The 17,517-nt window shown below is 41.7% G+C and overlaps 1 protein-coding gene across 3 annotated transcripts in view; it reads right to left on the bottom strand.

Annotated features, from left to right (window-relative positions):
* LOC119720230 (GTPase-activating protein and VPS9 domain-containing protein 1-like) overlaps positions 1–17,025 on the bottom strand; it is a 38,923-nt gene extending 21,898 nt beyond the window's left edge. The window contains exons 1-7 of one of the 3 annotated variants that reach the window (XM_038189847.1): positions 16,838–17,025; positions 11,278–11,681; positions 8,948–9,793; positions 6,638–6,769; positions 4,942–5,137; positions 2,673–2,851; positions 728–890 (exon numbers count right to left, since the gene is read on the bottom strand). In XM_038189847.1, the coding sequence (XP_038045775.1) occupies positions 728–890; positions 2,673–2,851; positions 4,942–5,137; positions 6,638–6,769; positions 8,948–9,793; positions 11,278–11,571 (1,810 nt within the window). In that variant the 5' untranslated portion in view covers positions 11,572–11,681; positions 16,838–17,025. The remainder of the gene's footprint in view (positions 1–727; positions 891–2,672; positions 2,852–4,941; positions 5,138–6,637; positions 6,770–8,947; positions 9,794–11,277; positions 11,682–16,837) is intronic. The other 2 variants (XM_038189845.1, XM_038189846.1) reach the window with 2 other exon arrangements.
* Between the last annotated feature and the right edge of the window lie 492 nt (positions 17,026–17,517).

Below are 17,517 nucleotides of genomic sequence, written 5' to 3'. Positions count from 1 at the left end.
ACTTGTAAGCACCATGTTCCCCATCAGTGTTCGAACCAAATACCACGGCACATGAGTTGAACACCTAAAAAGTACACGCCAGGTCCAAAATCCATGGTGCTACTAAGTACATGATATTCTGCTGCACTTTGTGCAAGATGGTTGTTATTGTAAAAGTCAAAGTATGCATGTATTTAGGACATGCTTGGGGCTGGTTGTACTGTGAAGAAGTGTGGTCACTTAACGCTAACCGCCATGAATCCTTCAAAATCCTCTTTGCCAAAGTGGAGGAATTAGGAGGATTGAGGTTACATGGCAAAAGTGAGTTACTGATTTCGTAGGATGCACTTTGTCAAGGTCTTGGGCCGGACCTCGAGTTGTTTTTGCTCAGCCATGCAGAAATATAGGCCTGGATTATGCTTGAAATCCTCCATACTGCTCCAGGATGTCACTGGCCAAGGGTCAACAAACTGACAGTCACTGCCGCAGGATTTTGCAGGATTCAGGCAGTGGTCACCCCTCCACGGACCATATTCAAGAAATAATGGAGGAATTTGCAGGATTGAGGCTATATGCTTTTTTCCCAGGAGGCCAGTTGGAGGATTTTGCAGGATGGAGGCTACATCCTAGCTAAAAGGCCTAGGGAGTTAGCGGTTAGGGTTAATGGTATGTGTCCCACGTCCTCTTCACCAAAAATGCACTACGTACATCAGCAACTCGAGTGGAAAGCCTTGTAGGCAATACTCACCTATAGACATAGCTTCCATGAGATGGTCACTGTTTGCCGACGCATCGGCATCGTCTGAGAATCGTAGCTGTTTCTCTGGCTGTTCACTGATGGCGGCCAGACTGCTCTGGGCTGCCGTGGGACTGATTTTGGGCTTAGGGCGGGAGGGATTAGAACTCAACACCTGCACAGGATATAAAAAAGAATCTGGGTGAGTTCCTTCTTTTTTTTTCATTCTGACGGCGACATCTCAGAACTAGAAAAGTTTGAAGCTGATGAAAATCTAACCATCAAATAATAATAATAATAATCAGCATTTAAGAACGCTCTTATTAGTAAACTAAATCACAGCGCTTACAGTATTATTATTAAATAACCACAGAAGGAAAACCGGCATGTAGATCAATTAATCCTAACTCCCTAGCATGATTTACTAGAAGCCATACCCATCCTGGCAAATTCCAACACCATATGGGAAACTGCACACACATATTTCTGACATCGATTCTGGAGGTGTGCCAACCCAATGTAAAAAACTGTACCCAACCTGACAGATTCCAACAAAACATGCCGTTGGGGGTTGATGGGTTGAGTTCTTTAGGGTGAATATTCTGCATAATCATGCCAAACAAGGGCCAAATTTCAGGGAAATGCTAAGCGGAAAATATTGCAAATGCAATGAAGATCAATTTTTTGCATAATCGTGTCAAACAAGGAACACATTTTGTGGAAATGTAAACCAAAAAAAATAGCTCATCGCTTTTTGTGCTAAGCAAAAATTAACTGAGAACCGGTCCCAAGCATTATACATTGCATTGATAACCAATTGCTGTGCTGTTCCATGAAATCGGCCACTTGTGTTGGATTTTTGAGGATATGTGCTGGTTAATTAAAAACAGACAGTCACAAAGTCAATCCTGTTCCCCTGCCACGGCTTTTACACAGGCTAGTCACCAACAGTCAGATCATACCCAATAGGCACTGTGAGTAGTCAAATTCCATCAACAGACAAAAAGCAAGCAAATGATAGGCACAGCTGGCTTATCAATCTCCTGCAGTCAAAGCACGGCTATATCAGGTTTCATAACTATCACAGCCAGTCAATCCTGCTTTACGACGGCAGGGAGCACTCAACTGTGAAAAACAGTCGCTTGATTTATTTTGACTGTTGGACTTGCGCTGTTGAATTTGCCAGCCTGATAGAGGGAGGGTTTTAAGGGTTAATTCACAGACCAGTGTTCTCCAACTTTGAAAGTTAAAGGTCGGTGCGCCGTCAAACAGCAGGGGGGAGGGGGGGGGGGGGGGGGCTGGGGGGGGGGGGGGGGGGGCTGGGGGGGGGGGCTGGGGGGGGCGGCTATAATTATGTTAGGGGCGCTATTTGCAGTCATACATTTCTTTATGCTACCGCGCTAGGGGGCGCTATTTGCAGATGAACATGTAATTTGTGTAAGGATAACAGCTTTTAAACCATTTCTAACACTAACAATTAAGTACAATACTGGCTCAGCATCATCTTTTTTAACACATCAGTGACCAGGGACTCTGTGGCAGTTTGGCCTTCAGACTTTTGACCTGATTGGTTGCTACAATGGGCAGGCTTGTCAGTTTGACAAATGTTCAATGTTACTGCTTTCGGCAGAGTTTCTGGCCAAAATATACCCTGGAGGGTAAGGGTAGTCCCACTTGTTTGTCTTTTTTATTATTTTTTCCTTTTTTTTTTAAGCATGGCGTGCAATTTTTTAAGCTTAGCCGCAGCTTTTGAAGCTTGGCCGGTGCCTCAGAAAGCTTGGCGGGGCACCAGGTTATTTATACATGTTGGAGAACACCGACAGACATGTTGGAAATGGGGGTCTATTTTGTGGTATCACATTATTTTTTGACAAAGAATTTGAGAGTTTCAAAAGTGTTAAGCAAACCAAGTTTTGAAGTTTGCAAGTTTGAATGTACATTGTAAACATCATAATACCTTAGCCTCAGAGAGCATTCCAGGGCATTCATTTCCCTGGGTCCCAAATGTCACCACCAGCACATCCTCTGGTTGGGGTACCGGTGGAGTATCGGGCGTCAAGGATGTGTCCAGCCCTTCATCCTCGTCTTGGGTGTTTTGGTTTGTCTTTACTGAACTGCCGTGGGATTTCTTCGACCCTGAAACAGGAGTAACCATCAGGTCTATTTTCACTTTGAACATACAACTGTGACTTACAAGTACGGGTACATGATGATACACAATCAAAATGAACTTGGTAACAATCATTGAATCTTCCAAGCTGCCCAGTTATAATCGAGCTAGCCCTTCCAAAATATTCCTCAACGTTTCCTCTACTATTTTTGTCACAATGAGCTCCGTGCACAAGTACCCCCTTCGACGGCCAGAAAAGGAGAGTTGGGGGAGATCTAGACTGGTTCTCGGTCCATTTACTGCGTATTATGAATGATCCAAAGTTATTGAGGGCGGGGTAGTAGTCTTGGAGACCATCACAGTTAAATTTGGATGTATTCGCACGCCGACGACGCCTGATGATGCTCACGCGCGAAGACGCTATGGCTTAGTTTTGTGCACATTCAGGATAAATAAACGTGCCTACTTCGCGCGCAAACCTGTACAGTAAGTACACACAGTGTCCCGTCCAAGGGGCTCTCGAAAGTGGTAAAAACGCGCCCTCTTTGGTTGGCTCACGGAGCCGATACGGAGTTGTAAGCTGTATTACCGGGACTACAGACATTTAAATTTCCCTTCTGCAATGCATTGTACATGATGGATAAAAAAAACGAAACCGAGATATTATTGCTAATTGGAACAGAAGTAGGGCACATGTGAATCAAAGGGAGATATCCTCTGTTAAGGTTGAATCTCCTCTTTAAAACGACACCCTGATCATGTCCTTACATTCACAGTTGACTGAGCAGTGACCAATTTTATAAAAGGGTCTATTTAGAGACTTGCGCCTCTTTTCAATCGTGGTTTTTGTGGTGTCAATTGTCACAGAGTGAAAGGCTATGGTTGCCAATCAAGGCAGGTGGGATAAAAAAATAAGAGATTTCACCATGAAAAGTGGCGCAATTCTTTCAATAGACCCTTTCATAAATTTGGTCACTGCTCAGTAAACCGTGAATGTAAGGACATGATCAGGGTGTCATTTTAAAGAAAATATTCAACCCTCACTGAATATCCCCTTTGATTCACATGTGCCCTACTTCTGTTCCAATTAGCAATATGTCGGTTTCGTTTTTTTCTTTTTTATCCACCCTGTACATGTGTACTGAAGGCTCCCGATCAACAAATAAAGTTGGGTTCAAATTCCCCTCTGTTTATGTTCCGCTCATGCATCAAACATTATTATCAGCAAAGTATTAGGCAGGGCTATCCACGTTTGAATGATTTAGTGTCTGATTATTCCAAACTGCACTTGACCGAATATTTGAATTTTTGAAACTTCAAGATTTACGCCATGCATGCAGCTACCTTCCTCACTGTTCAAAAGTTGCAAACACAAAGCGCTGCGGTTACAACTTGCATGCAGCCATGGATATATGTGGCGATGGATATTTATGTGCAGTAAATACTGTAAATGAATGCAATGATGTAGGCTCCGCATTCAATTGGTCTTGCAATGCCCATTGAAAATTTTGCTAAGTGCAACTTTTAGCTTTGGGGTTTCAGGAGCTTCAGTGCTTGCGCTCTCGTTATTTCTTACACAGTGTTCCCAAGTGAGGCATCAAATTGAACCGGAAAGTTCACTGAGAAATGTCCAAACAATGATGATTATAATAACTGCTTAGTTTCTTTTTTGTGCCAGGTGTACGTACACGCATATGTAATTGCCAGGTCTTAGATGGGGTGAGATGGCCTAGCGGTTAAGAACACTTGACTCATGCTCTGGTGTTTCAGAGCAAACAGTGGCGTGGGTTCAAGCCCAGGCCCGGACACTTGTGCCCTTGAGCAAGGCACTTAACCACTATTGCTTCGTCCTTCGGATGGGACGTAAAGCTGTAGGTCCCGTGTGTTGTATAATGCACGTAAAAGAACCCAGCAAACACTTATCGCTAAGAGAAGGGGTTTGCCACGGTGTTTCTGGCAGTTATCCTCATACAAACAGTATGCGGCTGTATGCGATAGCCACACCAGGCGTTTGTACAGAAGCTAACAGATACAGATATTGAAAACAGCAGTTGTTACCTGGTACTCGTAACATTGTTAACACATGAATTTTCATGGGAGCTAAATGAAACTTCACCTTTTATCACACTACCTGTCTTCTTGGCGATGGGCCCATGCCCGCTGGGGGCCTTGGGTGAAAGGGCAATCTGAGGGGTGACGCTAGCCCCAGGCGTGGAAGCAGAGGTGTGGGGAAGATTGGACAAAAGGGTATCCAGCTCCTTCAGCATGGATTCATTGGGGTTGGCTGTGGATACCATGCGAAAGAATGACACCTACGATGTCAAACAGAAGAAGACAAAGAGGAAAAAAGTGGTAATTTAAATCATCATTTCAAAACATATCAGATTAATCTCTTGCAAGTTGAACTCCTTGCAAGCTCTTGTTTTGTCATAAAAATATTTCAAGGATTTCACATAAGCACATAAATATGAATACATTTATAAAGGTACACACATGTACACACCCATACACGTTTGTTTATGGTGTAAATCGAGGCTTTTCTTTGTTTCTCTTCCCTTTTCTTTTGTTCGTACTCTAAACTTTTCGCAACAGCTCTCATTGGTTTTGTACACATTTCACCAATGATGTTGCACGTGTGCGTCCGCGATTTACACCATAAACAAACGCACATGTACATTATATGTACATGTATGTATGCATTAATTACCACTTAGTGCATGATACAGTGTATTAACTGTGTCTCTTCTCGACCTCTATTTGAAAAAAAAAAAATTGTTAAACCTCTGTTCACAGTCAGACTGTGTAATTTGATCACACTCTAAAAATGGGTGGCAGGAAAGTTAATAAATTCATACATGTAATGCTCCAAACAATGTTGTAAATATTCGAACCAAAAAGCCAGCCGTCCCCAGAAAGCTCGGTAGTCCAGCATGTCCAGTGGTACGATGTCTGCACTAGTTCGAGTCCCACCTGAGTGATTTTTCCTCAAAATCACTCGGAACAACAATGACTACATGTATATAGTGTTTATGACAATACATTGAATTTACATCACCCCAATACAAATTCCACCTTGTGAATAGTTTGGTTGCGGAACCCGCTACTAATTCAGATTCGAACCAGCTACCCGACCCAAGCACGGTGGTCGGGTGGTAAGATGTCTGCACTAGTACGCAGTCCTGATGTCGTGGGTTCGAGTCCCACCCAATTGATTTTTTTTCTCACAATCACCCGGGACAACACTGAGTATACAGTGTTTATAAAAATATGTTGAAGGGCAAAACCCAATACAGGGTGATTAAAAATTAACGAAACCAAAATGTTGGGACCATTGTTTTAGTGAAGTTCTGCATGTAGCACTTTCAAAAATCTAGGATATGAAAGCCCAATTCATAAGCTTTTTTTTAGTACAAGAATCATTCAAATCACTTATGTACTTTTCAAGTTACTGAGTTTTAAACACGGATCACAAAAAGTTCAGTGTTCTTTCAACAAAACGAAAACAAATCACATAAGGATGTACATGTACATGTATGTGATTTGTTTTCGTTTTGCATAAAGAACGCACACCTTTTTTTGCGATCCGTGGACAGAACTTTAAAACGGTGGTTGTGTTTAAAACTCTGTAACTTGAAAAGTACATGGGTGATTGGAATGATTCTTGTACTAAAAGAAAGCTTATAAATTTGGCTTTCATATCCTAGATTTTGAAAGTGCTACATGCAGAACTTCACTAAAACAATGGTCCCAACATTTGGTGTTTTTTTTTTTCACTCAGCCTGTATTAATTGTAAACGTGACCATAATCTCACCATAGTATGTATCTCCGACTCGGTGATCAGCGCACAGGTCCTGGTCATCCCTTGCAGTTGACTAACGCCGGGGGGCGTGTCCGATGAGCTCAAGCTGTCAATCAGTGTGTCCAGGAATGAAGACATACAACCCTTCAGTCACATGGGGGAAGGGGGAGGGGTAAGCAGAATGTCACACATGCACAGAGTGAGTCATGATTAGAAACTGTCCTATTTTTATAAATGTTGATCTGGGGAACTTTTCACCGGATGTTTATGTCGTACTGGGATTCGGTGGTGAAAACTACATTTTGCCAGCAGTGCTTGATGACTAAACGCTCACACAGTTTGTACTGTCTATGTAGTACCAATGCAGTAGCTCTGTTGATATGATTTACAAGGTTCTTGTACACTGCCAAATTTAAAGGCAATATGTAGCATTTGCAAACATCAAAAAACAAAACTACCAAATTATTCTGAAATACCTTACTTGACTGTAAGTGAATAATAGTCTCAAGCATCCTGTGAAATCATGGCACCTGGTGTGCTGTCATTTAAAGAAAAAGTGGGATTTTGTATCAATTTCCAACGATGGTCGGCCAACCATTGTTGGGGAAAAATGACTTTTGGTTCAAATACTGCCCCCAATTTACCAAATTTGGTTAGTCCAGATTATATTTGCAATCTATTACATGTACACTGTGAATGGGTACAGGTACAAGCCAGCTAGTCTGGTTCCCTGACCTGACAATTCCCTGTCGACCATAAATTGCCCCGTTTCATTTGAAGTAGGGTCAGGGAACCAGACTACAAGTATAGCATTTTTGTCTTGGTTTCCCCATCATCTACATGTACATGTACGTAAGCAGTCTACATGTATGAACACAAAACAGGTCAGTGTAACGATACATGTATTTGCTATAAAATACTAACCCCTAATCCATTCATTTCTGAGAATTACAGCAAAAGCAAATGTTGTATTACCTTTAACCCTTACCCTACTAGACCCTCCAACGCATGCCAATATGTGCCTCAAGAAAATCTCCTATGTTTTTTGCATGGCCCTCCAATATCTGCCATGTCATTTCAAGGGTAACTGGACAGGCACTCCAATACATGCCACAGAGAACAATGAGAGTCCTCTGATAACAAAGTGAGTGCCCCCAGCTGGTCAGTATCAGGCACCCTCCAGGGCCTCCAACTCCTGCCAATTGGAGCCTTCACTGTTAAGACAAACTATCTGCCAATAAACTGCAGCTGGAGGGCATTGGCATAACCAACTGACATGCAGTAAACTACCCTCAGAGAGTAAGGGTTAATACTGACCTGCATGTACAGGTTGCGAAGAAAATCTAATGTATGTACACAGCATGCATGTTTTAAGATGGGAAATTGAGAACATAAAGACTTAAATACATTTGAACTGTGATCAATAGAGGTATTGTACATTTGTGACGTGTTTTGTGAGACCCCTGTGATACAGTCCAGCTGATCAAGGTTCGAGTCCTGAGGTTAAAGACCTTGCCCACAACCCAAAACATCAAAGACCAAGAGTGAGTCTAAGGCCAAGAAGCAAAGTCCGAGACAGAGATAGAGACCAAGACCTGCAGTCATGATCAAGACGAGGGTGTAAATCAATGCCTGAGACCAAGACCAAAAGTCTGAGACTGAGACAAAGGCCAAGGGTTTAAGATGGAGGGCAAAATGAAGACCTAGAGACCCCAGATCTGAGTCTGAGACTGACAATGAGACTTGTATTCTGAGACCTAGACCAACATTCAGTCTAAGGCCGACACCAACACTGTGAGAATAAGACCGAGACCAAGACAGGTTGCAAGTCATCTTGACAAGACCAAGCATCTGAGCCCGAGACCAAGACTGAGACCATGTCCTGTGACCCGACAGCTTGATCAAGATCTAGGGGTCCAATACTGCGACTGCGACCATGACCCAAAGTCTGAGATAAAGGCCTGTGGTCTAAGCCTTGACCATGGCTATTGGGGTTATAAGACTAAGAACAATACCCAAAGCCTGAAACCAAGACAGAGAGCAAGACCTGTGGTCTGAGACCTTGACTACAACCAAGTGTCTGAGAATGAGACTGAGACCAAGACCTAATAAAGTTTGAGACCGGACCCAACATCTGAGCCAAAGACTAAGACTTGTTGTCTCAGACCTTCAGACTAAAGGTCTGAGACCAAGGCCAAGATCTGTGGTCTTAAGTTATACCTTGTTCAAGATCAAAGTAAAAAGATTTAAACAAAGAGCAAAAGGCTGAGCCCCTAACACAATTATTATACTCAATAAGCCTTTTCCTATACAATCACATACCTTTGGAAACCTGCTGTAGATATCATTGGTCTGTGCTGGTGTAGTTGAGCCATTGTTGGTCTCCATAGCCAGACCCTGTAGAATTGCTCCCACTTGCATGAGATTGAATCGAGCAGTTGAGCTGATCATGATGTCCGTGATGACGCCATAGGATTCCGGATTTACAATCACCGGACAAATGAAGAAATTCATGAGGAGGTCTGCGCAGGTGGCTCTGACCTCCGATGGCTCCACCCGCCCAGACTTGATGAGGATCTTGTGGAGCTGGGTGATGATCCAGTCAAGGCTCTGCGGGAAGCAATAAGTGTTATTCCTCAGCCCGTTGATGAAGCGATTACACATAGACACCTGCTGGGTGATGATGGACTCCAGGTGAGCTTGCAGACACTGGCGGTACTCCTCCGTTCCCGGAGTGCCAAATCGCTGTTCCCGTTCCTCCGGGGTGAAGTGGTCCAAAGCCTTCTGAGGATCGGTCTCTAACTGGACATCGTCGTCCATTAGGACAGACATGATAGGTTCGTGGAGGGCTGCAGTCAGGTACAGCCTGGTTGAGAAGAGACCTTCCGTGAATAGTCGGAAGGCATAGCTGATGGCACACGTCCCGCGTCTGATCAACCGTCGCGGATCGTCCACGCTAGCTAACTGTTGCTCCATGAGATACTGAAGCAGATGTAAGACCTGCTGCTCGTCCTCCTGCACGATGCAATTGCCGTAGACTGCAGACATGACGGAGCGGACCACTCCCCTGGTCATCTCCATTTGCTCCTTCTCCCCCAGGACGAGACACAAGGCCACGACTCTTGGGTTGTCACGCAGGTACCCAAGGAACTCCCCATACAGAGCGTCCTGGAAGTAAAGATGGGAATTCGATTAGGTGAGTTATGTCAAACTTACACCCTTCTCTACAATGTTTTACAAACACTTAGCAGAGGATGTCACTTAAAGGGAATGTACATCATTGGCTTTTGCTGTAATTTTCAGAAATGAACAATTTGAGGGGTTAGTATAATTAATAGATCAAATATTGTTTAACTGACATGTTTGAAGTTTTGTGTTCGAAAATGCTTGAAAAACCAAGAAAAACAAAAAGGTATAAGTAGTCTGGTTCCCTGACTCCACTAAAGATAAAATGGATCAATTTATAGATGTCGGAAAATTGTAAGGTAAGTTAACCAGTCTAGCTGGCCTGCACCCGTTCATGAACATGTAACCAATAGAAAACAAAATTTGGACTGAAAAAAAAAAAATTGTAAATTTGAAGCAGTAGTTGAAAAACAGTGAGGTTTTTCCAATGGTGGTCGGCCGACTACCTTTGGAAATGTATACAAAAATACCATATTCTTGAAAACGACTTGACACCAGGTGCCATAATTTTACAGGCTGTTTAGACTGTCATTTACCAACATCCTAGTTACATGTAGGTGTTTCATAAAAACTTGGTAGTTTTATTTTTCGATGTTTGCAAATGTTGTATATTCCCTTTAACAGGATGAATGTACACGTACATATGTATGTGTTGCATGCAGGAGAGGCACTAAACACTGATTTTGGCCCCATCGCAGAAACTTTCAATGAATTAACTCAAATGATATACAATGTAGTACCTGCTGCTTAAATCAAGTACTGATTTTCTTAGATCAAGTACTTACATACGTGTATGTACTGAAGAAAATGTGTACATTGTAACTTTAACGGTAATAATAGGTTTATGGACATCCTTGATCTTGAATACATTAAAAGTTTGACCACAAATTGGGTCAACCCTCCTCATTCCTCCAAAGTCCTCCGGGTAGTTTTGGAGAATTCTGGAGGATTAAGGCTGAATGCAATATACAATTTTGGAGGATTGTGGAGCATTGAGGGCATGTGGACATTTAGTACCGGTTGATTTTGGAGGATTGAGGATAAATGGTGTTTGAAGAAGAGGAGGGTTTTGGAGGATGGAGGACATGCATTTTGAGAGACAGGACTGTTGGAGGATTGTGAAGGATTGAGGCACTGGGCATCTTACATTTGTACATTTGAACACGAGTGCAGAATTTTTGAGGATTTTGGAGGATTGAGATGGTTCATAGCAAAAAGAACCTAGGGGGTTAGGGTGAATACAAGGTCTCACTTTTGCAACTTTGGTACCATTTGGGAAAATTTCTAAGCAGAACTTTCTTTTTTACATTTTTACCTATTAACACCTAGCTGCACTACATGTGTACATTGTATTACATTGTGTTTATTCATTGAAGAATCAAATAAAATTATAGAGTGCTTGGGCGGTTTCAGGCACTTCAGTGACTTACAAGTTACAGGATAATGAGTAAAAGCCACATCCCTACCTGGAAGCCCAGATGCTTGTAGCTGTCGACGAAGGAGCACTTCTCCAAAGCGTTGGCCCGGTGGCAGCAGTAGTTTGGCGGGGCTTCCACCCTGGTCAGTGTCAGGCTGTTGAGGGTCTGGCGCTGCTGCTGCGTAATCCAGGACACCCGGAAGAGCTTGTCCGCCAGCTGGGTGACCTCCTCGTGAAGCTGGACCAAGAGCTGTTTCTCGGACAAGACAAAGAGGTGCTCCTGCTTGAGGTGCCGGGCCAGCTCCATGAGCTCGCGACATGCTGATGAGGTGCTTGTGGCCATGGTGGCAATCACTAGACGATGACTTGTAGGGATAGGGGATTAACGAGAGTTCAATCCCTTAAAGCTTGATGTACATGTACATGTGTGGACCTCATTAGTATGCATTTTTCCTGAAAAAAAATATAATGACGTTATATCATGATGTCACTTTATACAAAACCATACACAAATTTCTTACTGACAAAAAACAGACAATATATTTTGAATGTCATGACAAAGTCATTTTTTCCCCAAAATATTCTGTTCATAACTTCCACTGAACCCTGCTCAACAGGATCTTACTAGGTCACATACCCGATGGAGCCTGTTGGATTGAGCAGTTAACCCCTTGTGTACATTCCTAATGCAAAATGTTGGATTCAATTAACAGGCAACTGAACCACATTATAACGCATTGTTGGACTCCGTTGGATTCAGCAGACAACTGAAAATGAGGCACAGTGGATTGAACAGGAAAGTCCGGTTGGACTCTGTTGGATTTAGCAGGGTAGTCCTGAGGAAGCACTAGGGGGTTAGATTTTTAGCCAATGTACGTGTATACATACATTTACATACAATGTACATTATGTACCATGACAAATTCTAATAACATCTATTGCTACCCTCAACTTCTCTTATAGCATTATGCATTTGGTCAAATCCATGTACATACTGTACATGTATGTATGTTTCACCTCAATCGTAATTATGCATGGTTCTGATCTTTGTACACGGCCATAAGGCTTAAGTCATAAGTGCAGTTTTAATTTAAACTGATAAAATACAGCATCAGATATGTCAGAGTTCAAGTATACATGAAACTTACCTTTATGAATGTACTTTCCAAATTTGACAATCAAATTATCAATCTTGCATTACATCGCCCACCCCCAAAAAATATCCATTTATTATAAATTCTGAAGACTACATAGCTACTAGAACCTGGATCCCACAATGTATAATACATTGCATATGGGCTAAATTACATGTAAATCAGCCAATTCTGGTCAAAATCATTGATTGATGAAAACCAATTGTTTGTAGGAGATTGATGTACATGTAGGCCCCTACTGATGGTTCGCAACACATGTACATTATGTGTATGTATGTATAGCACACCTGCTTATGGGCTTACATACATATATGTACCAATGGAAATAATCATGTATATTTATTGCATATTATATACCCTGCATGTACAATGTATTGCAGCCTGTGCACATGAATTCACACACAATAAACTTAAAAATGTAAAGGTGGTACAATGTTAATGTATCAGTTTGCATACACTGGAATGACATGTACATGAATAGTACTACATGTGTATTTATAAGCTAAATGTACTGTACGTATTCAACAGAGCCAAAACTGCCATTAATCGATCATGCCAAATTTTAGTGAGTCAACTACAGTACAGTACAAAGTACATGTACATGCACATATGTACCAGTACATGTACATGTACTTTCCTGTAAGTAAACTGCAAACAATTAAACCTGTACATGTACACATGTACATGTATAAGTACGTATGTACATGTATTGTACTCATACAACCTGAACCACACATGTACATGTACATGTACATTGATAACTCACCCATCCAATCAGTTCCCCTGCTAACCCACGATAGGATGTGTGAGTGACAAATACCTCGGATATCCTGTGCAAGATTATAACAATGTTTTGTTTTTTCTTTCCTCTTTTTTTTTCCTGGGGTCCAGGCCATTGGTCCAATTCCAATGAGTCATTCATATCAACTCTCAGCCAAACTTCAGTCAAAGCCCAGGGTTCCAGACTACATGTATATCTATAGAGAAAGTGAAAGCTGAATTTAACAAGCTGTAATAAGTTCACTGTGCATGTCAATGCCAATTGTTATATGACATGTATCAGTAGAAATTTATAACAGGAAATGCTCTGCATAGTACACGCACGTAGCAGCAATCACTGTGCAAATGAGCTTCGTCTTTATTGTTTTACATGAACAAGAATAACAAATTAGCACTGCAAACTGCGTACTGACTGGATTAACCTGGAATAAATGCAAATCAAAAAATTAGAGAGGCCTATTATTTCACACACAAAAATCTGTACGCTAGGCATAAGTTAGCTCTATTCGCTACTATGAGACGGGGGCTTTAGCAAGGACTTCTTCAGAGCAGGCATGCAACTGGGAAGTTGTACAAAAAGAGGAAATTCAAAGTTGTCAAAGACTTTGTACACTGTTTTTCTGTTTTCAATGGCACACATGGGAAGTGAAAAAAGAGGAAATCAGCTGATCCGAGGAAAAGTTGCATGCCTGTCAGAGGCAAATGACAGATCTACATATGTAGGAACAAGAAACAAACATGTACATGTAGACACACGTTTGTTTCGTGTTCCTGTGATGGGGTAGTATCACCCGTTATCCACGGAGCAAGTCTCCTGTATAACGTCTGATATGTCTAGACATGCAGATAGCAAGCCGCGGGCCAGCCAATCGGAGTCGACTTTACTAAATCGTGACGTTGTTTCATTCCTAAATCAGGACTAAATGGTTTGATCGGTCAATTTGAATGCAGTGTTTTGTAATACAACAGCCGGGCGCGATATCGCGTAACCTGATACAGAGCGCGTGACACTTTTATTTTTTATCCATTGTCTATGACGCGCAAATGGTGAATGACCGAAGACCCGATATAGAAAGCGCCCGCTGATTGGTTAAAATCTAGGAGGTCAAGAGGCGGGGTCTTGCCTAATTAATCAGCGAATCTGTTCACGCATAATAGATGACATACTACATGTGGGGCTGTTAAGGTCAAGTATCTGATACAATTGTGCACTTTGTGACTAAAGCAATGAAACTTCGCATGTTGGTTCTTCATGACAGAAAGAAAGTTTTCCGATGTGGACTTTATATTTGAGAGGTCAATGACCTTTACATGTACATGTATCTATTTATAACAGCTGTTCTTGAAAACACCACTTTTCTATGACCCAAGTCTACGTCATACATGTACATGCAGTCTTCAGGCCATGCAAATAATGATCTGAGATGTGACGACACAAACAAATGACCCCTGGTGACCTTTCAGAGGTCAATGACCTTTATATACCGTATTTTCTGTTATTTGTAAGATTTACACTTTAAACCCCAAAGTTTTCAAGACCAAACTTTAAAGAGCCACACTTACAATTCATTCAACTTGTTCACATTATTTTTGTGTGCTTTAACAAATATTTATAACCTGCGACATTATTTGGTAAAGCAATGTATACAAAATGTACGCACCTGTATGTAAACATTTTGATGCACTCGTGCAATTCATAAGTTAAATAAATCATTTACATGTACACGTACATTGTACATGCATCAGACTGGGACCTTATAGTGCTCAAAACGATGCAAAAGAAGATCAGGCCAACTTTACTCCCTCTTTAGCCAGCAAATTTCTCCAAAACTGTCATTGGGCAAAGAAAAGTTCCTCAGTATTTCACCAACTAAGTTTGAAAACTCAATTATTTTTTTTAAGGAGACTTTGCTTCAATATTTGGCAGTGGCTTGCACATGAGAGGGAAGTCAAGTGATTTCAAAATAAGGCTAAAGGCTAGACTTCTACATGTCCATCCATGGTCCAACTGTTTGACAAGACTGACAGCTTTATTCCTTGTCATTAGTCTGGTGCCTAATAACTACATAGAAATAAGATTGAATTTTTGCGTCGGGGTGATATAAATCAAATTAGGTTTTGCCCTTCACCGACGTTTTTTAAACACTGTAGGCCTATACTCAGTGTGTTACCTCCCGAGTGAAAGTTGGAAAAATCACTCGGGTGGGACTCGAACCCACGACCTCCTGCTTTCTAGTGCAGATGTCTTACCACTCGACCACCCGAGTGGTCGAGTGGTAAGACATAGAAATAGTAACCTTGTACCCGACATCCTAAATGCTTTTTTTTTTGGCACAGTCAGTTGACAGTTTTTTGATGCAGTACTGAAAAGTTGTTGGACTGGTTGTTTCAGAAGCCAGTCTATTTTCTTGTAAGTTGTATTGCATGTTTTCAATACCTTAAGTTTTGGCACTCTCGTACACAGTATTGAGAGTCAAAAATTGTCTGACTTGGACCTGGGGTGCTCTGAAACACGCAAAACGAAATCATGCCAACTTTACTCACTCTTTAGCCAGCAAATTTCTCCAAAAATTCCATTGGGCAACAAAAAAGTCCTCAGTATTTCACCAACCAAGATTGCAGACTCAATTCAATTTTTAAAGGAGACATTTCTTCAATAATTTGCACATGAGAGGGAAGTCAAGTGCTTTCAAAAAAAGGCTAAAGACTAGACTGGTACATGTCCAACCATGGTCCAACTACAAAGACTGACCTCTTCATTCAGTGTCATTAGTCTGGTGGCTGCGCTGGCTGATGGCGCATGATGTCACGTGGAAGCGGATTACCCGACGACTGTTTCATGCACGATAACCGGCAAACTTTGGTTGCCGTCCAGTATCGCAGCTATGATGCGAGTGGTAAACCTCAACAGTCGTCGGGTATTCCGCTTCCGCATTAGTGACATCATGCGCCATCAGCCAGCGCAGCCGGCAAGAACGAACTGGTAAATGCGCTGTGCACAAATCCAATCGCGGGCCTCGCCATGACCGCACGGTTGTCGGTTTATGCCTATTTTAGTATTAATTATCTCAGAAAAAAATGTTGCAACCTGATGCCACATCCGCAATTGTGCACAAAGTCTATGGAGAGTCACGAAAAAATGCTATGTAGGCCTATTTCCTAACAAAATTTGAAATGTTTCTCAGTCCCAGATTCATGTCTCATCATCATTTTTGCAATGAATGACCTTCATGTTAATCATGGCGATGATAAGCCTATGTGAAGCAAAAAGTGGTGTCAGGTTGCAACATTTTTCCATTATGTCAATGAAGGTCAGTCATTACTGCAACTGCAAGAAAGTTGAAAAGACATGAATCTGGGACTGAGCATGCTGAGTGAGAAACATTTCTAATTTCTGTGACTAGCAAGTAGCATGACTATAGTGAGTAGTGTGAGAATAGCCTTCTTTAAAAAAAAAAAAGGCCTTCCAATAATGCCTGGAGATCACTTGACACCCTGTGCACAAAACCCCATGATGAGGCTGGTATGAAAAAGTGTTTTCTCAGTAAATGCTTCGTCCATGTTTGATCAAATTTCAATTTTCATTCATTTCATTCCAATTCCATTCGATTCACACAAACAACTTAACTCAATACTCAACTAGGCCTAGTTCGGTTAATCACAAGCACAGCTTACCAATTTTATGGCTCCAAATCAGTTCCTCATACGACCAAGAAAACTAAATACATAATAACGCAGGGGATGTAGCATCTAAATGAGGGAAAAGCAGGATTTATTGATGGAATATTGTCGCCGTCTGTCACTGTTTATCCGCCATCATGTCGATCCATGTACTAAAACGAAACGCCCCCTAACGACTTGCTGCTGCCAATATTATAATGGCGCGTACCGATGTCCGAGACGGCCGTTGATATCAACGACTATGGCTACACACTGCATTGAATTGAAGTCGAAGTCACAAAATATACCCAATTCTCACACGGCTGATGAACTGTCCACATGCTGTCCGCGCAAACGTTGGCGCGCTCTGCAGATGTGTAGGACTAGACTGTAGGGGTCTAAATCAACTCGTGATTTAGATCAAATTTTAGGCAAGATCGTGACCGACAGGTCCAAAGCACCAAAGTTGGCAGATATATTTTTATATCCCTCAAGAAGATTTTTAGGAGGTGACACGTAAAATTCTTTTGGAATACTTTTTGCATACATAATCGTAAAAAAAGCTGCCGTGTAACATGTGTTCCCATATTTTGGTATATTTTTTTTATTTTTTTATTTTTTTTAAAGTCTGTTTTTGGGGGATTCTAACTTACACATCCTTTAATACTTTAATAACATTTTATGAAGCATATAAG

This window comes from Patiria miniata, unplaced genomic scaffold (assembly GCF_015706575.1).
Source record: "Patiria miniata isolate m_02_andy unplaced genomic scaffold, ASM1570657v1 HiC_scaffold_9, whole genome shotgun sequence".
Classification (NCBI taxonomy): domain Eukaryota; kingdom Metazoa; phylum Echinodermata; class Asteroidea; order Valvatida; family Asterinidae; genus Patiria; species Patiria miniata.
This window is presented reverse-complemented; position numbering and strand designations above follow the sequence as displayed.